The 25,743-nt window shown below is 38.9% G+C and overlaps 1 protein-coding gene across 1 annotated transcript; it reads right to left on the bottom strand.

Moving 5' to 3' along the window:
* Window positions 1-8,246: 8,246 nt before the first annotated feature.
* On the bottom strand, window positions 8,247-25,103 carry ndufs4 (NADH:ubiquinone oxidoreductase subunit S4). Its single transcript, XM_051423210.1, has 5 exons — window positions 24,952-25,103; window positions 22,340-22,418; window positions 9,728-9,900; window positions 9,357-9,430; window positions 8,247-8,453 (listed from the first exon to the last, which is right to left on the bottom strand). The coding sequence occupies exons 1-5, from the start codon at window positions 25,032-25,034 to the stop codon at window positions 8,350-8,352; spliced, it is 513 nt and encodes a 170-aa protein (XP_051279170.1). The 5' UTR covers window positions 25,035-25,103; the 3' UTR covers window positions 8,247-8,349.
* Window positions 25,104-25,743: the final 640 nt, after the last annotated feature.

Genomic DNA, 25,743 nt, shown 5'->3' with positions numbered 1-25,743 from the left:
TCAGCTCTGCTGGAATAGCAGGCTGCAGACACAAACACGGGTTAGATAGTGGGAATTAGCTTAGAGCTGAAGCCAGAAATAGTGTTTAAGGTGTTGGGGATTAGGGTTAAATGTCAGAAAGGTCAAGTAAGGGACCAGTTTAGATTGGCTTAGGTAGGTCAACTGGCAGCTCGAGTCCTGAGTCTTTCAGTGCTTTTACAGTAACCAGTACAGTCTTTACCATGTAATGTTAACCAGACCCCGGCCTCCCTTTTTTTAAACAAAGTAAATCCTTAATGTAGATTTTTGTAAATGTTTGTGGAAATTTAGAGACAATTTGGCAATTTTAACTCAAATTAAAACCCACTGAGATAAAGCCCCTGTCCCCAGTTTTATTAAACATGTTAGTTATTTCAAATTGATAAAGCTGAGGACAAAATAAACCCCAGCTTTAAAAGAAAATGTATGGAAATAAACATCTTAAATGTCTTTCAGTCAATTTGAGAATCATGAAATGACTCCAGTCCGGGTGTTTTGGGATCACGTGGCAGCGCTTCCTTTCTGTTTACTGTTGAGAATTGAGCCTAAACATCCTCTAATGGGATTAGCCAATAGGAGAAACCCAGAAGAAGAAAATATGTTTACTGACCAACAACTGTATAGTCATAACAAATGTATAGTTTAGCCTCAAAATATAATTAGCTTGTTTTCAGAAATGTCAATGCAATCCAGTGAAAATATTTTCAAAATAAAATAATTTTAAGATTTTATTGTTTTATGTATATATGATTTAAAATGTTACATTTATAAATAAATAAATAGATAACTTTAATTAACTTAAGTACTTTTAATTTTGACTGAAGATGATCTGTTTCTACATACGTATATTTTAACCTTATTTAAGATTTAATTTGAATAATTCTTCTTTTAAAAATATTTCATTATGCTCTGACGCTGAGAAATGCCACTGTGTCTGGATTGATAGAGAAGCAACACATCAGATAAAGAGCGCAGCTGACAGAATGAATGGATTCATTTTGCACAAATTTGGTTTAGAGTCACATGCAAAAAAATATGTCAAACCCAAGATCTGATGGCTGTGTCATTCAATCAAGTAATATTCTGGATGTCTTGTGCATCAATTCATACACATTACCCCACAATTTAGCATATAGTGGGATTAAAGAGGGTAAAAACTGTAACTGTGGGTAGTTGTACTGAGTTATTATTGTTATTAGCAACTGTTCTTAGCAACAGTGGTGAAATGCAACCAGGTATTTACTCACGTACTGTACTTAAGTACAATTTTGACACTCACTTGTTCTTGAGTGTTTCCATTTTGCTGTTTTATACTTCTGCTCTTTCTATTCAGAGGGCAATGTTGTACTTTTGTACTTCACTACATTTAACATATTTAGCTACTTTGCAGAAAAAGATGTTACATCCAAAACATATAATGAGCTTATAACATATAATTCATTGTTATAGTAAATATTACAATGTTCTCCACCTCAACCAACTTTTAGTAAAATAAAAATGCTACTTTGACATTAATCAGTAATTCAATAATAGAATATATAATAACACTCACAGGGGCTATTTTTTTACATTATGAGCACTTTTACTTTTCATACTTTAAGTACACTTTCACAGTCCGGTTTTGTACCTTTACTTCTATAAAGGACGTGCATATTTCCTCAACCGCTGATTAGCAAGTAAGAATTTATATAACTTATATAACTGATTAATGCTGTTAACAGTCATTAATATCCTGTTGGCAATGTCAACAACAAACACTTTGATCCAAACTACTGTAAAATTTCATACTTTTGAGGCTTTTTTTCACCTGGACAAAAAAAAAAAAAAAAAAAAAATGAGCTGCTGAAAGTTGAAGGAGTGACATTCTTGCATTCTCCTCAGCCTGTCTCTCCTGTTGCTGCCCAGCGGACAGCCCCCCCCTGAATCTGCCTGGTTCACATACACAAGATTAAGTAGCAAAAGTGACATCCAAGACCAATCGGGCCACCCAAGAGAACCGCAACCAGCGGAGAGGCTGTCAGAGCCCCCTTTTGCAACATTAATCTTCAAGCCTCTCCTGCACTGCCAACTCACATCTCCTTCAAACAGGACAGGGAGGTAGAAAACTGAACTTTCCCTCCCTGAAGGTTTTCTCCTCTCCATCAATTAACTCTTTGGGGGACAATTCATCGTCACCCGCCATGTGCCAGACAACTTCAAACACTGGCAAAATGAATTACTTTTCCAGACATTTTTTAAAACTTGCCTTTAATTTGGCAACAAGGAGATTAGTGTGGACGTTAGTTCAATTTGTAATCGCCCTAAATGCCCCCACAAAGGCATGTGATGCAGAAATGACACTAAAAATCATGCTTTAAAGTGATTTATGTCTGAGAAAACTACATTTAACTTGTCTGCTGAGGTCTGTAGAGGCATTTCTATGGTCTGTTCCACCCATTAATAAGATGTTAACATTCAGTAATGGAATTTATCTTAGACGTCAGAGGACTGTTAAAATAGACATTGAGGGATCAGCAGGCTAACTGAGCTACAGCTAACCCCTTTGTCTTCCTTGCTGACCAACAGCATCTTTGATCTCTTTCAGGGTAACTCTCGCTGTGTGTGTGTGTGTGTGTGTGTGTGTGTGTGTGTGTGTGTGTGTGTGTGTGTGTGTGTGTGTGTGTGTGTGTGTGTGTGTGTGTGTGTGTGTGTGTGTGTGTGTGTGTGTGTGGTGGGGGGTTATCCTGACCTTCTGGGGCAGGGTGGTGGCACGTCCAACCTGATAGCGGTGTGAATGGGAAAACAGAAAAGATGAATACAGCAATTGCTAAATAGCGGAACATGAGTGTCTTATGCTGTGGATGCCTTCAGTCCCAAGAGAGGGCCTTCCTAACCCCAACCTTTCTTCCGCCTGAGACCTGAGAAGCAAAGGGGGACGTCGCGCCATCTAACAGTGTTCCTTTGAAGAGAGCGACGCTGAAATCAAGCAGCATGCCTTGAATACTTTCTGCTAGTTTTCGGTGAGACTCTTTGCACATGGCTAGAAACCTGATCTATTGGGACAGTTTGGTGATATTTATATTTTTCTTATCGTCAAGAATGTCCACGAAAAGACCAAAACTAACGATGAAAGTTAACCTTCTAACAAGTATTGTCTGGGTAGCTAAAGCGCATTGCACGGGCTGACATGTTCCTTCATTACATTGGACACGGGTGCTGTAGTTTATGTTGATTCTTTCCCACCGACTGTTCCCTGCTGTCATAAATACCCACGCAGGCACTAAATGTGTCTAAATCCACAGCTGAAAATAGTCCCTAAAACTGAAAACTGTCCAGCAGGTTTATGAAATTATTTAACTTACTTTATAAAGTTTATATCAGTGACCTCTTTATAAAGATATACATTTTTACATTCAGTTTGTTTAGCCAATGTATAGAATATGTTATTTTCTGACTTACTTGTTATATCCAGTACGGAAGCGTAATTCTTTTCTGTTTTTCTGAGTAATTGTTTCTGTTTTTCGTGGTCATTTTTCATTTTCCCCCCCTTTTGTTTTTGACATAATTAAGTTTCTGTAAAATATATGAAGAAACTCTTTATGAATAAAATAACTTATTCTAATCAAGCCAAGTTAATCCAAAAAGCCATAAATATATAAACAGGCCCTACTCATTAATTTGCACACCCAGAGATATTAAAGTTAAAGTCACCATGTTATAAACAGTTTGGTAAGAACATATTAATCTCACAGTATAAATCATCATATCGCTCATTCTTTTAGATGAACTGACCCTCTAACAAAGTTGGACAGCTTGCTGTGATTATTTTGGAGAAGCTTCAAAAATTAAAAGAAAAAGATAATACGACTAGCTCTTTTTGTTGTCTCACTGTACAGAGGATTATAAATGACGCACAAATAATAAACAGAACTCTTCAGTTAAACAGGTTCCCTGCAGCGTTTCTTGCTACGAGCTTTTGTTTGGACAACCAGAAGTCATCATCAATCTGTGATCTGTGCCCTTCAAAACAAGCTCCAGTCCACACAGTGTGCCCCCAACCACACACACACACACACACACACACACACACACACACACACAAGAGAGAGAGAGAGAGAGAGAGAGAGGGTAACAGGTCTTTGGCTGCAGACGAGCAGGGTTGTGTGCCTCATCGCCTGGGTTGGGGAGTTCATAGTAGTGAGCCACCACAGACAGCAGTAATCATTAGGTCATCGTGGGCCAGAAAGCAGTTTGTGTGAGTGAAGGTGTACGTGTGTGTGTGTGTGTGTGTGTGTGTGTGTGTGTGTGTTATTTAGAGAAGCTCATTTAACAAACATCTAATCATCTTGGCACACTTTCAAACTTCAAAACTTTCACATCAGGGGTTCCGTCCAGCTGCTGAGTCAAAGCAGGACGCCCGGCTCGATAACGGCCTGCGTGCTTTCCAACAGAGTGTAGGAGTATTTTTTTAATGACAGGAGGCTCAACTCAACTGAAAATAAAAACAATTCATGATGGATTAGGACTTCTTCCCCAGTGGAAAACACCATTTGTAGACACAGAACTCCTACAGGAATTCCTTTTTCTTACTATCTGGACAATTTTTTCTTAAAATAAGAGAACTTTTGCAAAAACATACTTTACTCCTGGGAGCCACATTTCCCTGTCAGCTCTATAAAATCCAAACGCATGATTGAATGAAGAGCAACACAGATTGTGGTTTGTTTTAGCATCAGCCGCTGAAGTTTTTTATTGTATCTTCCAGCTGGTGAAGCCAATTATTACTTAACCCATAAAACAATAAAACATTATGACACTGTTAGTGACTGAAAACACTATAAAACACTAATAACGAACAGGTGCTACACTGTATCAGTTAGGGTTAATCTACTCAGCACATATGTAATCTACGGGCTATGTATAAATGTATTAAACATGCTGTATACAGTATGGATTAATTTCACAGGAATTAAGTGACGTCTTTAATCCTGTTTATACGCGTTGATTAGCTAGCAGGCTACTTTTGCTTGCATCTATTATTTATTGCCATACACCTAAACTGCAAGTACAGAACAAGACGATTATTTCCTATAAAAAGAGCACCGTGTTGATTTTCCACCAGGTTGTGCAGAAAAAAGTTAAACCAACTAGGACTTTTACCTGCACGACACGCTTCCCATGCCATTCTGATATTGACAGTAGGCGGTGGTTATAGTGGAGATGATTTAACTGGACAGGAAAAGTTCATTTTGTTAATGAAAAACTGTTGAATAAGAAATGTGTCGCAGTAGTCCGCAGCATTGAACTATTATCTCTCATGCATCTGGCCTGAAATCGCTGTTCTTCTGGAAGGAGATGTTGGTGTTCAATTCTTTTAAATGTAAATTCTGAGCTCCACAAACGTGGCAGCAGGAATGTCCCAGACAGTGAGAGAGATATCTACAATTCTGAGAGGATGCTTGTTAGCAAAATGACCAAATTCATCTCCTTGTTAACCTGCCACCCCCCTCTCTCTCTCTCACCCCTAGTAGCATTAAATAATGCTGTTGAGTATGTCGGTCTACTCTGCCAGACTCATTGATCCTTTATCTGACTGAGAGTTTGTGCATGTTACAATCTGTGGCCCCGACCATGGCTCTGAAATATCGATAGCCTAACTGTGCTGTGTATTGATAAATCCACGGCACTGTCCAGGGTGCTGAAGTAGACAAATGGAACTGTAATTGCACCTTTTTCTCTTAGTCCCACCTTTCTGTCGGTTTCTCCCTAAACTATTTACTATAAATATTAAATAGCCTGTATACTCTATAGTGTCAAAGGGACAAGTAGCAAGGTGTAGTAGCAGAACAGCAAGAGGATAACAGAGACACTACTGCCTGTAACATTCCTGTAATATTCTTATAATATTCTATCATTAGTAGCATCTGTGCTGCTGAAAATACTCAGACTAGGCCACCTCTGTAACAAAATACAGACACGAATACAGACTATTTTTACTACAGTTTTAGGATTAAAAATTGAACAACTCACCAACTAGTGATACTGAATTCATTACACAAAATAATGTCAGTATACTTTAAATGATATTTCTTTCCCCGCCAACACTAGATGACATAGTTTTTCTGGCTGTTCAACTATTAGAACTCTTTATTACCAAACACTTTAGGCCAATGTTTATGTTCTGACTGATCAGAGCAGTTGTATCGCCGATGTTTGCGTTGTAATGATGATTTTGAACAATGTCTCTGCGCCGGCATCCTCGCTGCACATACACTATTATGCTTATAGACCAGGACGGGTGGAATGCTTTCAACTTTTATGATACAAAGTTGTGCCAAGAGCGTTTTTCCCCGCTGCTTCTCTCCGAAAGGGATTTCAAAGGGGCAAAGCAACACATGCTGTCATTCATGTCGTTCAGATGAGCCATTACACTCATATCAGATCGGCTCTTTTGATGTGCCGAGTGACAGAACAAAATAAATAGCGAGCGCAAGGCTGTGAAAGATTTGCAATGCAGTGCGTTAATTAACGAAGGGCTATACCAATTAGGCGCCCATGATTGGTGTGTGAATATCAGTGCAGTCACGCAGTTTGGGACTCGGCGCAGAGTAACACCACTGTTTACTGAACACAAAGACCATAAACAAGCACTGGCAGCAAGTACACTGCCAAGTGTGAATAGCTGGGCTATAAATTCATGGCTTTTCCTAAGATCTCAATCTCTTAACGGTTTTGTCCCTTATTGAGAAATTAAGTTGATTAAAAGGACTTTTTCTCAGTATGAGCTGCATATAAAAACATGCCACAGACTAAAGTCCCAATATTTTCTTCACCATTTGGAATTCAGATATTAACGTTTGAAAAGGACGACCAGACTTTTGAACCTGACCCAACAGAGCTAAACTTAACTGTAATTATTAATATGCTGGGAAGAGGAAGAGCTCCAGAAATGGTGGCAGCAAAATGAACTGACAACTATTTTTGAAAATCAAACGTTAAGCTATTTCACAAGCAAAGTGCCAAACATTCCTTAGTTTTCTTCGTTGTATGACGGACGAAGCAATTTGAAGATGTCACGTTGGGCTTTTATGAAATTATGATATTTTTTGTATTTTGTGACATTTTATGGATCACACAATAAATAGATTAGTTAATAAATTATCATCAGATTAATCTGGTTAATCATTGTTCTGTCATTTTAAAGGTAGTATAGGTGGTGATAGCTTGGCCTCTGGTATTGCCGCTCGAAGCTTTCTCAGTATCACTGAGACAATTATGTATCAAAATACGCAATTAAACACTTATTTAATTATAAACTAATGTTATCAGCATTTGAGGATAAAGAAAAGCTCTCTCTTAACCGCTATATCATTATTAATAAAACTCATTAGTTCATGCTGAAGCTATCCAGTTGCAGCTGGTGCCGAGGGCATTACAAAGGATAGCCTGTTATTATTCACCAAAGGCATCTAGCTAACGTTAACCACTGCGTAGGGTTATCAAAGCGTTAATTATAAAACTCCTTTAGGTATAACCAGCACCACTGAGAAAGATAGTTAACCCTAACCCTCTCTCTACACGGCTCTGGGTATAACCGTACTCACTGACTGTTTAAACTCAAGAATACTTCTCGAACTGCAGGGCGATGTTTCTCAGCTTTCTTGAGAATCACTCATCCGAAATACTTCACACTTGACACCGCACTTCCTTGTATGTGCTCAGCAATACATCCGTCATGTGCCCGTTTTGTAAGTACCCGTTATCCACTTGTGTTAATGAATGAATGAGTAAATAAATACATAGCAATACATCCGTCAAGTGTGGAATCAGTCGGATGAACGGTTGACGAGAATCGAAAGACAGACAGATTCCTTCCATTTTAGTTCAATGCTCATAAAAAGACACAGTAACCTCACTGCACAGATGTTGTAGTAAAAAACTGTTAACCTTTTTCAGAAGAAAACTGTTCTTATTTAAATTCCAGTTGTGCAGCTATCCAAACACTGAAACAACCCAGGTAACGGGATGGAAACAAACACTCACTCGGGGAAAAATGTCATTGGTTTTGGCCTACAGATATATTTATCCCTCTGTGTTTAAACAGGTTCTAATTGTAATAATATGTTCCCCTTTGTTGTCTCTTGCACAACTCCACTCAAGGAACAAACACTTCATTAATCGAGCAGACCACATTAGGTAGTCAGTAATGAGGTGAATGTTTGAAGAATAAAGCGATAATGACCCAAATGTTTAGTTCACACGTATATAATTATGCATTTATTGACAAGAATGATACAGGTCTGCTGTGGGACAAACAGAGGTCAAGCCAGCTAACAGATGGGCGTCTTCAGTTTACTTAGCAGACCTCCTGGTCCTCTTGTCCCACGAGAAGTTTGCTCCGTAGGATTTTACCCGGGGCTTTGAGCTCCTCTTCTCCGTTACGTCATAGCTCCAACCTGAAGGACAAACATCAGAGTAAATGATGGGGGCGAGAACGTCACGTATATTCACTTTGGATAAGTTCCAACCACAATGAGGTGTTTTGGAGACATCAACAGGCTGTGAGTATTCAGAACTGCACTAATCACTTTCATGGTGCAATAAACAGAGTAAGCCAGTTTCCTTTGCTTAGTTTCAACAAACTCTCCCAGATGGTTCAGTTCTCTGAGTGAAGGGAATTTTCTGTAAGACAGAAAACTACATCAACTGTGTTTAACATGAACTCACACGGGACCGATTTAAATGTCCTAATGATCAAAACTTTTCTCTGCAGTTTTTATTATGAGGCAAACACGTTATCATCAGGTGTCTTTGTGACCATAAAGGGATTTTAAGAAGAGCCGTTTTACTGCTATCACCTGATGTCAATCCTGGTTTGAAAGGTTTAATAAGGTGTTAATTAAACATTTACAAAGAATAATTATATTGTCAATATTTAAAGAGTATAAATGTCTCGTCTGGTTTTTGATAAAAAATAAAGCCTTCAGTTAGCATTCAGGATGGTGAAGTGCTCCAGTGATACTTATACTGATACTAGACTCTCTTTTAGATTGCATCAAAGAGCTCACGGATCCAGATGAAATCCAGTTACTCCTGCACTGACTGAATCACTCTCTGGTGCAGCCAGTACAGCGAAACCAGCAACCACCTCACTATCAGCATCACCATCCTCCAACAGTAACATACATACTGATAATAATGATTATATATCTTTACATTTACTTAAATTGTGTTCTTTTAATGGTTTGTGTTCATTACACTGAACTGATTGGCCATGATTAGTGCAGGTATCACATTAACTGGTAAATTTTGTTTTATACAAAATACTTTTAATATTAAAGTCGATTTTTTTTTTTTACCATTTTTCTCAGCAAAAGCAATGGCATCTTCCTTGGAGGAGAAAGAGAGCATCATGTTGGATAGGGGATCACCACTGAAACACAGAAGACAGCTGTTAACCACACAATAGTCACAGAATTGGAGGCAAATATGATAACAAACATGTTCCAAGAAAAACTATTTACACAGAGTGTCTAAGGATAGAGGATGTTGTATGTGGTACAGATTAAAAGGCTTTAAGGATGATTTTGAGTTATATAAAACTAAACTCGGCTTCATATCAAGCTCATCACACAATTATAAAAAAGTCTTAACCCCGACACACAACAGAGAAATGATCTGATTTCAGTTAATGTGCAGTAATTGGCAGGTACAGGTACGAAGTTCTTACGTTGAGGCCCAGCCCATCAGTGGGTTCTCCCAGCGCTCTCTGGTATCAAAGTCCATCTTCCACTTTTTGGTGGTGTTGACTCCTGACTGCATGCTCGTTTTAGCCGGCACAAAGATGTGAACTTTGCGCGTTTTGATGTGCTCCTCTGGGACCCCCGTCAGAGTGGTGATGTCCTGAGGGACAAACAGAAACAAATCACACCGTACTGTGAGTAACAGAGTCAATATGGGTTTCAGATTGGAGAATATAAGGAATTAAAACGTTGGCTGTGGACAATGTGAACCTTCATCTACTGTAGCCATCATAATCAAGGTTGACCTCGTTTGATCGAGCTTATTAACAATCCCATGTTAGAAACATGTTAATGCTGATGTGATGCAGTAAGAACTAAGTAATATAATTGGCCAATAAAGATGTTTACATCTATAATAAGTAATGAATCATTACAAAATGTCTATCAAGTCAATGATTTGTGGAGAATTAAACACTGTAAGCAACAAAACAAGGAACTTAGAGGTTTCAACTGGATATTGGACATATTTGGACTATCACAGACCTATCAGATAAATCACATCGGACAATGCTCCTCTCAACTCATCCCTTACCAGTAACCTAAACTAACTGATATGTTTTTGGTTGCAGACCAGCCATTTCTTTTGGTTTTTTCGAAACAATCTGAGATATATGCTTGTGTGTTTGTGGAGAAAGGTCATCTGAAAGTTAGCTTGCAGGTGTTAAAAAATACAACTTCAAGCTCTGACAACATGTTCTCCGTGTCAGAAAAAAAATGGGGTTAGGAAAATCTTCAGAGGCTGTAAAACGTACCAACTACTTTATCTTTTATATTTTCATACCTCACATCAATATGTAGAGATTTATTTTTCCTTTTAAATACCGAGGTCAAAATAAGCTCAAATACATCTACAGTGTCAGAAAAACAATAAAACAGGAAAAATTCAAGGAGTGAGCTCTTTTTATAGACACTGTAAAATAAACTCAAAAGTTTGGATTCTATTTTTATTGTTTCTGAGTGATGTTCACTCAGTGGGCATTTTTGTCTCTGCCAGCACAACTGTTACAACTACATATGAATCTTTCCTGAGCTTTAATCTGTCCGAATTTGGCGTCATTTTTATTTTTTGATATATTGCTTGTAAATGTCCAACAGTGACCAGTGGGCTGAGTGCTTCTCTCAGGCAACCGTTTAAAATTTGTGTTTGATTTTAGTGTGATCGATAACAGCACTATAAAAACAAGAAGAAACAAGAAGAAATCATAGCTCACATAATAAGAAAAATATAATAATAGCCATCTTTATGCTGTTATTCATCATACTCTTTGGACAGAGGTGGATGAAATTAATGCCTAATACTTGAGGTGATTTATTCCAGACCATCAGAAAGTAGGCCAGTGCGACAAGAGGAGGAGGAGGGGCCTCTGGGTGTACTAAATGCATATTCCTGAGCAACTGGAGCCCCTTCAAGCTCCTATCAAGGATCTGGTCCAATTCTTCAGGGAATTAGCAAACAAGCAATGGGAAGTCGGCGACAAAACACAGACGAACCTCCCAGCACGCAGGCACCAGCCACCCAAGACTGAGGGCTTTCCAGGGCGCTCTCCTTTCAATACAAGAATTTTACACATTTCAATGGCCATTACAACTTCAAAGAATCAAATTTTCATCATTGTCTGTCATCTGCCAGTTGATTTGTAGAAAGGGGGTCGTTTTGCATGAACTCCACACAAAAGCCCGCCTTTCCTTTGGCAAAGGAGCTTCCATTTGTATGTAAGCCTAGTAAATTACAGGTCCAACTGCTAAACTACTGCTCGTTTCAGTGAAACATCTTTTGCCATGCTCAGAGGCAAGCCCAGTCTGAATTTAATCATAAACAAGATCTGCACATTGAAAAGATTGTTAAAATGAAAGGGAAAAGACGAACAAAGGGGGGGAAAAAAAACTTCACAAGTGCTTGGTAATTATTTCCGGCTGCCCTATCTACTTAACCTTAACAATTCCTTCTTGTCACAGAGAGGAAGAAAACATGTTCTCTTCACCCAAAGGGGGAAATGGTGGACGGTTCATGACACAATAACACACAAGACAGTGTGAGAGAGCACCAAAAAGAGGTGCCAGGTTTTCTTTCATCTTGGAACCTACAGCAGGTAATCAAAAATGTTTAAAAAAATGTTGCTTTCTGCAGGATATACGTTTTAATTTTCAATGGATAATGTTCAAAAGATCAGTACTCCCAAAGGGAAAGGCATGAAAAACTTCCTGTGAGTTTTGGGGAAAACACAAGAACCATTAAAATGTTTTGTACACGGTGAACCATAACACATTTGGAGCTGTGAATGAAGGGGGAAAAAATCGTGTACAAAAAGTACCTTCTGAGTTGAGGTAAATCAAATTTGCAGTCAGAAAACATTTAGCAGCTCTGTGGTCTCAGGTCTGTTCTGGGGGATAGATGCATGAAAATCCCTCTCCGAGACGCATTAGAAATTATACCCTTGGGATTAGCAGGCCAGACTATGGTTACGCGTATGTACGTTACATAAACCATAACTGACACATGAGGCCCATGTATGGTAAACTGGTGCAATAATTTGTCCAGATGTAGCAGACCTTAAATCACATCTTAGGCGTGGATGAGCACAAAAGGTCCTTCGTGAATGAGGGAGGATGTGTTGGAACAAAAGCTCTGCCAAATCACTGAAAACACTCTGCTCATTATCTGGCATTGTTTGCAAAAATACGAGTCTAGACTTCTATGATACTTGCATGCATTACACTGAAAGCTAGGAGGGTTATCGGCATAACAGACTCACCCACAATACCCGGATTCACAAAGGGAATGATTGTGGCTGGAATGTGGTGTGTTCCCAGGAAGACTAGAGAGGGCCATCACAAAAGGAAAACCCACACGGTGGGCACTTTTTCTTCTGCCATGTACAGGAAGCAAAATGAGAACTATCAAGTTTGACACTATTCACAGGGCCTTCATGGGGCCCTACAATACCTGGCTGGGCAGGCAGAATGCCGGGCTTAAGAAAGGGGGGAAAAAGGCTGGCAAAGTCTCCGTCACGTGAAAGCGTGTCGATATTTCTGACACCTCCAGGCTATGTGCCAAATAAAGAGCATAGGGGCTTGTCGCTGTGGGGCCGCTGGGCCCACCAGAATGCTCAATGCTGGTACCCCTAATGCTCCAACAGAGACCTGGGATGGAAGGTTTCTGTGTAAACAAGATTCAAAGATCTTGATATGCTTAAGTGGTAAAAACTGAAGGAAATAACAAGATATCAAAAGGCAAAAAAGTAAAAAGAATAGCATAAAGAATAGTTTTCTTGGGGGTGAGCTGAAGTGCGAAACTGTATTCAGATAAATGTGAATGAAACCGATCTTTTCCATCAAGTGTTCTTTGTTTTGTAAATAACCTCTGGTGCAGATCATAAAATCAAATATCATTTTTTATGTTGGCAAGATGTGATGTTCATCTTTCACTATCCTGACCTATAAGCAGTGGGATACCCATTTGTCCCGTCACAATGGCCAAAGAAATGTGCTGATTTAAAGGAATATTCACTGACACTGATAGCTAAGCTCAGCATGAAGACCAGAAACAGCTAACTTGGCTCAACTCTAAATCTCCAAAGTTCACTGCACATTTTATCTCATTTATTAAAACCAAAGTGTAAAAACAACAAGCTGGGGTTTTACAGGGATTTTCGTGTTGGCCTACTTCTTGGCTGGGAGCAGTGACTTCCCAGAGACTTGTTGTCAGTGAGTCCGTATTTCTTTGAGTCCAACAACCTGTATAGCTGTGTAAATCTCACACATGCTTGTCAAAAATACTGTAGCCATTTTTTTTTTTTGGTTCTTGCACAGGAGGATGACGTTATTCTTAACTTCACCTACAAAGTTCTGATTGGCTCTTGTTTTCAAACCAGGAAAGGAGTAGTCAATAAGCACAACACCAGACCAAATCATCACTGAAAGACATTAGACAGATGGGCAGAAATCAGTCCAAGAGAAAAGCATCTTCCATACTTAATGTGTTCTTTGCAGCACTCTTAAACTGTCTTCCAGCCACTACGGCCCCCGTATCATTTAGCACATCTTGTCAGTTTCAGATGATTTGCAGGTGAAAGCCCACATTTCCTGTGGTTTAAAGTGGTTTGCCAGAAAATATCTCTAAATAATAAAAATCAGACATCACTTTTGGATGCATCTTTGAGAAAACGATTAAGTAACCCCAACACAAATCACATGTGACCAATCAACTGCATGGGGAGGTTTGAATGGCTGTTCATACTGAGGTACTTGGAGCATCCTGGGGTTTGGCAAAATGTAGACAAGGACTTGAAAAGAGATGAGTTTTAAGGACCTTGTCTTCTGAAAACATTACTGTTCATTCACTTAGTGAATTGAATACCCCTGTTGTTTTCATAAAATCACTTGATACTCCCTTTGTGCACATTTAGAAAAAGAGGATTATTTTAAATCTAAAATAAACCAGAAAAAGGAAATTCACATCTGTTCTTGAGATGATCCTGGACGGCTCAATTATTAGTTGTGAAAATGATCAACTCTCCAGTAGACGGTAGAGGTGAGACTATGTAAGACATACCAGGGTTTTTCCTGCATAGAAGATTTCGAAGCAGCCGCCTTAATCCAATGAGCCCGCTGAGCAAGACTATTCTCTGTAGTGTAGTTCAAACAATTAACTGATAAACCTGACAATTTCAGACACCGGGCTAGTTTTTGTATCATGTCTACACTTCTGTCCATACTCGCACGCTCCCTCTTTCTCATCCAAATAACCGGTCTCTCTCTCTCTCTCCAGGGAGTAGCCAACAGTATGTTTAAACATTATTAAATAAATGCTCTGCCAAACCTCCATGTTTTAGAGCAAACTCCAGTTGCCAGATCTATTTTATAATCAAAAGCTATGACCAAATCACACATCCTATTACACAAATTGCCCACACGTGTCACTGTGCAGCGGCAGTAATAACAGTTACCTTGTGAACTCTCTCCAGGGGTCTGTCTGACCCTGATGTCTGTTACTTGGATTCAGCAGACACTTAAACAACTTTCTCTAAAACACAAAGTAGTAACACTAGTTTTGACAACAAGTTTAAACTACAATCAATTAAAGTTTCTTTATATCTGGTTTTTAGTAGGTGCTGCAGTAGCCCCCCTTTATTTGATTTTGAACAACTTTGCTCAACATTAATGTTGAACATGGCACCTTAATTTATTTTTTAATTAAATATGCTTTAACATGATGATGTCATTTTCACGTACAATTAATAGAACACCTAAAAGACGTTGCTTGTAAAACGTGCTTGAGCCAGTTGAAGCCACCGTACACGTGTGTACATGACCAGAATGGCTGCTTTATACAACTGGAAACGTAATATCTATCTGATTTTCTGACATTTTATAGACAAACTAACATATCTATAAATCAAAAACATAATTAAAAGATTGATCGAAAATTAAAATAATCAGTAGTTGCTGACATGCGTCTTCTAATCCTGAAAAAATAGCCCACATTCAGGGTAAAATTGTCCAAACACACTGATACTGGTGGTCCTAATTTTAAGACTTGTTAGGGTTTACAAATGTAAACTGTGGTACAGAGTGTATTTTCCTGTTAGTACCGTAACCAAACAGACAAACAAATAAACAAGTAAAGGATGTCTGTGCATGACTCTCACAAAACATTTCTAGCATCACTGCCACATTGTTATGGATAATGGCGGACACTGTGACAGCCATGACACGAGTACGGTCCAGTCTATCATAGCACAAACACCCATATGCCAAAACTGCAGCTCGGCAGCCAGGAGGGGTCGTAAGGTCAGCCGAGCTGAATCATGTTGACTCAGCGTGTGGTGAAAGCCCAAACACATCACCCTTAACCCCCCACTGTCCAGCCCACTCCCAGACCCAGAGCCTCACTCATCAGCCTCCGCCGGTTCCCACCTTCAGACGTCTTTGAAGTGGAGAAAGCGTGCCAATTACTGATTGGACATAGGGGGCGTTTCTAATAGAAACAAATATTATGTTGCTTGCTCATATGTGGGAGTGGTTCAACACTGGAGAACGAGAAGCAGCTGGCATGAGGGTCATCTTGAATCTCGTATTACACATACCGGTGAGGATCGGAAGGAGAGGATGGAGGACGGGGTCATTTATGAATATGTCGGCTGCAGAGACGCTTGTTTGTCTCTGTGTGCCGTACGGCATCACAAACACACCCTTTTCAATGTTTTTTTTATAAATAAAATGCTTCTGAAAAACCCAAAACTATCATAATTCCTTACGCAGAAATGTCAAACATTCTCAAATTTCAGCATGTTAAATTTGAAGATGTGCTGCTTTTCTCTGTATCATTATAAGCTTTGAGATCTGGACTGTTAGTCTTGTACAAAACAAGCAATATGATGACGTCCCCTTAAGCTATGGTACTTGATGTGATGGGTGTTTGTCACTATTTTTTTGACATTTTATAATGTAAATAATTAATTGTAAAAAGAGAAAAGTCAATAGGTGAATGTATAATGAAAAGAACTGCCAAATATTTTCTCATGTAGTTGATTATTTTTTCTGTCTATAGAATGTCAACAAATAGCAAAACATGTCCATCACTTGTTCCCAAAGATCACATGGTAACGTCACAAAAGATTTTCAGTATAATATCAAAGATGACCAGGAAAAATGAAAAGTAATTACGTTTGAGAAGCTGTAACCAGAGAATTTGTGGTAGACCATCCATTCTATCCATTATCAAAGTTTCTGACAAATCAATAGACTAATTGTTCTAGCTCTAGTACACATGAAATGTTGTGAAATTCAAAATGCAAAACAAATCATGTTAAGAATTATTATGTTAGCTTTTACTTGTTACGATAACAAATGGACAAAAACATAAGAAACCAGACTCATGATAGTGTAAGACACCAAAACTAAAACAACTAAAGAATAAATGGCAGTGTAGACAAACAGAAGTAACAAGGCTTTTTTTATCCGCTCTGCAAACACAACACTTAACAGCTAGACACTTCCTAAAACTACCCAGCGCTGACAGGGCTGAGGAGTCCTCTTAAGAGGCTTAGTCTCTATGGAAGAGAGTGTTAATGAATGAAATACTATTTAGTGGATGATACATAATAAAGCCTCTTGTCTGGCACTCTTCAAAGACCAACATCCTCTGACCCACTACTCCAAACTTGAGCCGCGAGATTTTTTGCATAAGCGCGCCGTATGAGAGGGCAACCAGACAAAACAGACACTTAAGTTGTCTATGTGCAAAGGAGGGAGGAAGGGTGGGAGAGAAGGATGAGAGGGAGAGGAAGGGGGGTGGGGTGGTGAATGTGATCTGCTCCACTGTAGGTCACTCTGTGTCTGAGGCTAGACAGGCTTAGAGAACATACACCCCTGTACTGCAGACTTAAACTGCTTGTGCTAAATATAACCTCATAGTTGGAATAGCTGGATTTTTATTGTGATTCTGTGTCCTCGTTGTCGTGCACGCTGATTGTCTTGCAATTTTAAAATTCGACAGCAAATAGCCGTTTGAGGTTGCAGTTGGTGAGGGTACTTTGCCCAATGACACTCTCAAACACACATTAAATTCTGCGGAAATAGAGTTCTCAAGCGGCACAAAGCAAACTGGTGTGTGTCTGTATCGGGGAATTTTGGGACATCTTTGCATGATAAATCTTGACTGACAGACTCAGGATCTTTCAATCTGATTTCAATTTAAGTCTTTCAAAACAACCAACAACCTGCCTTGAGACTCAACTACCTTACCATAATCAAACCCCACATCTTTTGTCCAGATGTGATTTTACTTGCCAAGCGAGCCCTGTGCTATAATTTCGCAAGAAACCAAAGATTTCAAATTAGCAAACTCAACATGCCAAGCATAAATGGTCCTACCAATTTAATACTCTCTTCCTCTCCCCGTCTTCCTCCCTCTTTCGCCCTCAATTCCCCACACTCTAATAACTGTCCTCCTCTGTCTCGTAAAACCCTAGTGCCTTTAGAGAACTCTATAACAAGGCTTCACAAGCGCTTTAAGATTATGGTGTTGTCTTTATGTGGAGAGAGGGAGCACACTTGGCCACGGCTGAGGCAGGAGTAGACGCTCAGACTCTCAGGCATAAGTGGGAGATATTGTATTATCGCATATCGAAGCAGCTGCTAAGGTTATAACCACAGTTGTTTCTGCAAAAGGGCCAGAGAGTAAAGCAAAGGCCTGACTCTAATTGAGGGAGGTCGCAGACATTCCGTGTAAAGCTGTGTATCAGTGGCCAGCCAGCCGGACACTGGGAGCTGCCCAGCATGCTTAATCAAACAGTAATTACAAACAAAAGCAGTTCGGCATGAGCACTCTAGGGAACACTGGAACTCCATCACGCAGGTCTTTTTATTTGGCATTATTTATTAAATTCAGACAATGCCTTCAAAGTTTTCATTTGTGTGAGCTTTGAAATATGAGGTTGTTAGTTAATCTGCAGACTAGGGTATTTATAATAGATAAAATGTTTGGTCCATAAAAAATAATACGAAATGCCCATCACAATTTACTGCCTTTGATGACATCATCACAATGTGTGTTCTGTGTGTCCAAAAGCCAAACATACTCCGTTTACTATCATTTTTATTTTTACTTTAAAAAAAACAACAACTTTAAACCTGAAATAACCTTTTTTTCTGGCCACTTGGGAACATGTAAACAAGCTGCAAACACAACACAGCCGGTTTCCGCTATAAGTTGACTTGACAAACTTGCTCGCAAACACCTCCATCAGATACGGAGTAAGATTATCATTCATTTGGAGTTGGTTTTCTTTCCAATGTAAATCCAATATTATCTCTGGTTTCTATCTCCAATTACTCCTGAGGGAAATATCTGGCTCTTTAGCTGCTAAATGCTCCACTATGTTCACCAGCTACAGTCATCTGTGTCTGTCTGCATTTGCTGCTGGACAGGTAACAGTAACAGTAACTTTGCAAGCCAGAAAACTAAAAAATGAACTGAAAACACTTGAGCTCAGAAGTCGGGTGGTAATTCTTGGTAGGTTTTTATTGCTCAAGCACTTAAATTTCACAGTCTTTTGAACCATTGTTATTATAAAAACACTGATTATAGCCACTCTAATGACTTATCAATTATCAAAACAGTTGTTCTGTCTGCAGCTTCCAGTAAAATTGTTCATAAATGCCATAAGATCCTCTTCACTGGATGAGTTCATATGTTTGACCTGCAGGAGATTCTTGCCCTTCATAGCCTAAATTTGCTTGTAATGGAGATGGCCAAACATACTGCAGGGACGCGAGTTCCTGTAAGGTTTGCATTTTTTGGACAGACGAGAACTAAGGACAAGATAATGAGTGTCACACAAACATTCAGACAGAGTTTTTGGAGTGCATTCAAAATATCATTTCCCCCGGCCAAAATGCAACCTCATCTAAATGAGGTTATTCAGAAATGTTCACTACAGAATGAGCGGCACACCACTTTTTCTCTGAGCTGCTCGAGAGAGAGACAGCGTGCGAACCCAACATAACCTCTCAGTGGATCGAGACCTTTGTTTGATTGGTCTAACCAGAAAGCAATTCACACTTATTGACAGCCTGATGAATGACTAGCGTGCTGACATACGCTGAATGCCCAAAAGGGAGAGTGCTCTCATTGCCCTCTTCCATGTGAGACGGAGACCACTGTACTGTAAACAGCTGAGGGCCTCTCTTTTTGGCCTGTCTGGGTGAGCATTAGAGTACTTCCCGCCGTCGCCAGCAACAGTATGCCACAAAGGAACCTCTGTGGCCGACAACACTGAAGTGGCCACTGTCTTTTTCGTGAGTCTCAGGGTGTCTCACAAACTTTTTTCCATGCAAGCTTCTTTTCTTTCACCCCCTCCCCATTTTTTTAGAGGCCCTTTTTTTCCTCTCCTCTGCTGTTCCTCTCAGTGGCCCCTACTGAGAGGACAGAGACAGACACTCCGCCCAGCCAAAGGTTTGTCTGCCAGTATGGTCAGCTTTGGTCTGGAACAAAAGCGCACTGACGCTGCCCACACACAGCAAATCCCCCCAAACAAGTCCACAACAGACTCCCACATTCCCCCCAAACTCCCTCTTTCTCCGTTATCTCCTATCTCCTTCGTCTTTTAATGACAAAGCATTCACTTCAAACGTCCTTCTTTGTTTTGTACAGTTGGTATGTTGCTAATCTTGGCCACTTCAAACGCGTGTTTATTGCTGTTTAGGCTGTGCTTTAGCACTAAATGAAGAGAGGCACCAAAGACCATGTCTGACAAAAAATAAAAAAATAAATACAGCTGTACCACATATTATATAGAAAAGGTAATTCTGAACAATGACTTCATAGTCACCCACTGACCTGTGAACTAGATTTGATTAAACATTTTTAAACAAAAACCTGCTTTTCATGTGCTTTTGGACCTACGTGTGTGCCCAAGCCACACCAGCTGACAAGTGTAAGACCTCACAGAAAGTCATGAAACAAAGCCACAGAAGTAGTCTCCAACTGTTAGAGAAAAATATAGCATTATAGCTTCATAGTAGGGCAGCAAGATATGATAAAAACATCATATTGTGATTATTTTTGACAGATATTGCAATTGCAACATGATTCACAGTTAGTGTGTGAATGATCATTTTTGCATAACAAATTTAATTTTCACAAAAAAAACTATTAAAATCATGATGTGACATTTTTTAGGGTCTGCAGCAAGCAAATATGTTTTCTTAAATCTGGAGGACAAGACATTCAAAACATTGCAGCTTCCACGTTTTGGATATTGCACTTGGCCATACTGAAATTTTGATAATATATATATTTTGGGGGTTTTTATTGCCTTTATTATAGTGATAGCTGAAGACAGACAGGAAAGGGGGGCAGAGAGAGAGGGGACGACACGCAGCAAAGGGCCGCAGGTTGGCTTCGAACCCTGGGCCACTGCAGCAAGGACTCAGCCTACATGGGTCGCCAGCTCTACCAACTGAGCTATCCGGGCACCCAATTTCGATAATATTTTGATGAACTGTGCGGCCCTACTTCATAGGGACTTTTTCATTCACATGTTTATATACAATTGGTAATGTAATTGTGTTTCTCTTTCATAAACATCAAGTATAATAATAATCAGGGTAGGGGATTAGAGAAACTTAATTTTCTTGGAGAAATTAACAACTGAATCCCTGACTGAACTGTCACTTATAGTCAAGTTGTAGGGTTTTTATAGCAAGAATCTCTTAGAATAAACAAGACTTGTAATAAACATTAAACAATAAACATTTCTGGGGGACCCTTTCTACTGAGGCTGCCATGTTGAACCGCCATGTTTGTACAGTAGCCCAGAACATACAAACCAAACAGTCTCTAGATAGGGTCTTGCTTGTTTTTCACAACCGTATTGGCCATAAAATGTACAATATGGGTCGATAAATTATCATATAACTTTTATGTTAACCTTGCAAAATAACAAAATCACACAAGAATCCATCTTGCCAGTAGGACTTTAATTTTAAATTTTTTTTTTTTTTTTAAATCGAAACCGATCAAAATTACATCTCAATCTCGAACTTCGAACTCAAAGGTAGAATCAACGATGCAGCCACACCCCCAATGTCACATCCAGCATGTATGCCAAGACGCAAAAACACACACACTCGCTGAACTGCGGTGTCAACGCTCCTCTAATTTTAGGCTGCAGCCAGTTAAAAAATACACATCAACCGACCGAAATCGAAGCCCCTCTTGCTACTCTGAAATCACCAGTGTGGAAGTATTTTGCCGTTCATTCACGTCAATTAACACTAACTTAGCTTACTCAACAAAGATGATCTAGTTACAGTCCAAAATTACTTTAGGGCTTAAAATGCACATTGATAAGTACATATTCCATGAACACTAACCTTGGGTCTCTTCAGAGTGTGCTGAAACAATCAAATCATCATTCTGTGTTGTTTAATTTCATTATGTTCACGTCTCTGTTTAATGATTGTGCTGTTTACAACCTTGCGATTGGAACGGTCTCAAAATAAAAAGCGGTTTCAAAATAAAAGCCCCCCGAAACAGAATAGGAAAAGGCCAAAAAAAGTAAATAACATATAAGGAACGCATTAATAGTAATATTAAAAAAAGATCGAAAATCGAATTGAATCGTGACTTTAAAATCGAAAATTAAATCTAATCGAGGATTTGGAGAATCGTGACACCCCTACTTGCCAGGCATCAATTTATGTGTTTGTGGCCAAACTACAGTGGTAATACTAAAGTAATTTTTGACCTAAACTCCATTTCACAAACTCTTCAGTTTTAACTTCTTTAATATTATAATAATTAATATCATCAAAAGCTACGAGTTAAGAGAAGATTAATAGGAGCTGTGAGCACACAAAGAACTACCAATGATTTGCAGTTACCATCATTGTGTCACAAAAGCCTACTGTCTAATATAGGCTCATTTAGGCAGCAGATTAGGAGATTACAATTCTTCCAGAAAGTAATTGGAAGACAGTAGATCAGACAAACAACAATCAGTGTGTCACGTTGAGCAGGGAGGGATCCTTACCAATTTCTCATCAACTGTAATAAGTTGCGTGTCTTGTCCTGGTTTCTCTGCCAGCCTCAATGTTGATGTGCTTGTAGACCTGCAAACCATTAGGTAGACATTACACGTGACACAAACCCACCAAAGGCAGACAAGCAACAAAGACGCAACTTATACAAACAAGTTACACTCCGCAAACACCGACTATCTTGGAGAAAACGGTGGGGCGAGGAGTGAAAAGGAAGCGACAAGGAGGGAATCCCCCCCGCCACCTATTAGTTCTGTCTGGTGAATTTCTGGCAGACTCTCGCTCTCATCCTAATGACAGGACGTGCTTAATGTTGGCTGTGGTCAACTGTCAGGCGAGGACTGTGTAGCTCTTTGTGAATGTGCAGCCGTGTCCTGTCACAAAACAGCAATGTACCATCATGGCTGAGCCAGGGAAGGGCTATTCCAGATAATCATATTACAGATTATGCTCAGTTAATCATAATTTTATATTTATTCCAATTGCATGATTTTTACACTTTACACTGCCCGTCATACTTCAATTAAAAGATAAGGTAATTAATGAATTGCTTAAATGAAGCCCTGTAGACGACACTCACTTACAGAAACATTTATAATAGATGCAACTGCTTCATGAACAGAATAGATTCTACTTCTGATAAGTCAACTAACTGATTATTAATTTAAGTTGTTTACCAAGTAGGAATGTGTTAAGTTTCAGCTTCATAAATGAGAGTGGTTGTCTACTTTTTTATTTCATGGTGTTATAAATTAAATGCTTGGAGCTTTTGACTGCTTATCAGATGAAGTACATCATTTTACAAGGTCACTTATAATATTTGGCAACTCAAAACTACTACTCAAAAGGTCAAAGAAGAATTTGTTCAATTATTGATCTGTCTTTTGCCTTATTCCATTATTTTGTTTCAAAAGCCAAAAAACTGTCTTAGCAACTAAAGCCATCCATTTTTTATCATCAGTAACTAGCTTAGGCTATAAAATTAAACACTGAATCATTTCATTTTCACTTGGACCACGCCATGTTTATTTTGGTTAAGCAATGCAATCAGCCCTGTCATCTATTATTTAATGACCTCATCTTGTGCACGGTGAGGCCAATTTCTACTTATAAAAGCAGAGACGGCCATTGTTTGCTTTGTGTAAAGAGAATGTCTTAAACTGTGTCATTTTATGAGGAAAAATAAAACCTAAAAGTAAATAAAAAAATGTATAACATGCCTTTCTTCAACATGCACTGGATCACTTCGTAAAATGAGTTTGAAAAAATGCCCTGATTTCATTTCAACCATGTGAGGAACCTCTGTACATGAAGAATTTGGGCTTGAAGTGTTAAATAACTGTTATTTTTATTCTGTAATAAAATGTAAAGGGATCATTCAATAGTGGCAGTCAACTGATTAGTAATATTCTTGAATAATGTTATTGTTGTTTTTCCCCCAATAAACAATACAAACTTATCTGATTATGTGGACAGCAAATAAAATAATTAACAAATATCAATAATAGTATCTACTACCATATCATTATACCAAATGTTACAGTGTATCTGACCACTGTATGCCAACCCCAGATAATGCACTCTTATTCTGTACCTTTATATACATTTAAAAGCAAAGATACTGCTGATTTGTGGGTGGTCTTCCTAACTATTAATTAAATAATGTCTATTTCACGGTACATTTGCCTGTAATGTTTGTGAGATTAGACAAGATTAGATAAGATTATTGATCACTGTGGAAACACGTTTAGGAGCAGCACAGAGAACAAGTCAGAAAAGAAGCAGATCAGAGACCAGTACACTTGTGCAAAAGACACAAAATAAGATTACTAAGATCAGGTGCAACTCAACAGCTGCAGCATTATTATTTGAGCAGTAGTTCACAAAATGCAATGGATTTAATAAATAAGAATAACCTAGCAATAAATGCATATTGTGTACACATTATAAGAAGATAATAGACTGTGTCCAGTTAAGTAATATCTAATACAAACCTCATAATGCAGAGGCTTGTCTGATAACGCAAGAAAGGCACAGTGTCTAAACTTTATGAGGGTAGACTGCAATGTGCTACTCTGACGCTAACTGTTAGCTTCCTTCCCCTGCATTTGACTGCAAGGTTAGCTGTGGGTGAGCTCTGTTATTAAATAAAAGTTCCCGTCTCGCCGAATATTAGTAATAATATGCAGCACATGTTTAATTGCGTTAGCTCTTAAACTGATTTCTAGCTAGACTTGCTAGACCTAGAATTAGCTGATTAGCTGACTAGCCGAGTGCTGTTAAGGAAGGACACAGGATAACATTGAGATTAGCTACTAGCCCGGTCGCTATAAAGACTAAATGTGCGAGCAAGAACGTAGTTAAGTGTGTAAACTCATACATTATGTCCAGTCAAAAGCGAAAACAATTAGAAAATGCTTTATTTAAGTGCTTTATGCTTCCAGGCTGGCTAGCTCACACTCAGTCAGTCAGTAGGCGTACGGCCTCTCCTTACTTCGTCTTCAGTTGACTTGGAGTTAAAATATTTCACATAAAATGACTCAACAAATACATCAAAGGCACCGCGGAAGAACATACAGCTCATAAACAATTAATACGGAATTACCTGATAGGATTCAGGACCAATTTAGAAGCTGAATTGATGACAGACAAACGTCCCAAGCCGAGAAGTGACATTGAGGACGCCATGATTGTTGTCAACAATGACGTACGGCGGCCGCGAAGGAACAAACAGTACGAGCGGGTGACGGAGACAGCTGGCAAAGAGATGGAGGGACTTAATGCCAGCAACTAAAATTACTGTGCAGGGATGTGTTACATACTGAGAGACATGTCCGGACACATCTAGTGTCTATTTACGCCGCTGATGTTTGTTTCATATCACAAATAACGACGATGATGGTGTTAATGGAGAGAAACTCAGCGCATCCACAGGAACTCGCCTTTGGCAGAAGAACTGCTCCATACTCCTAGAAGCTTATATTTCCCTTCTTGTTTTTCGCTTTCTTCCGTTTTGATAAGATTATCAATATCAGGTGTACTATGTAAGCCTGGCTATCAAATTCACTTAACTAGGGTTTAAATATGACTCAGAGGTTTATTAAACTTCATTTTTGACCTTAACTTGATGCTTTCCCATATTGTTATATGCCTGTTTAAATGGTTTTGAATAGTTTAATTAAGGGTTCACAGTATCACTATTATAGAGTGACTGAAACACTATTATTTACTAACTAAACATAATACAGTATTCATTCAGTGTTTCATTTGAACATACACAATTAGAAAAGGGCGTCATGGATAAAGTCCATTTATCAGGGCATACGTAATATTGATATGTATCATAATATATAGTTAAAGTTTCTGATATATCAGTTCACAAACTGCAAATGGATAG

This window comes from Dicentrarchus labrax, unplaced genomic scaffold (genome assembly GCF_905237075.1).
Source record: "Dicentrarchus labrax unplaced genomic scaffold, dlabrax2021, whole genome shotgun sequence".
Taxonomy (NCBI): Eukaryota; Metazoa; Chordata; class Actinopteri; family Moronidae; genus Dicentrarchus; species Dicentrarchus labrax.
This window is presented reverse-complemented; position numbering and strand designations above follow the sequence as displayed.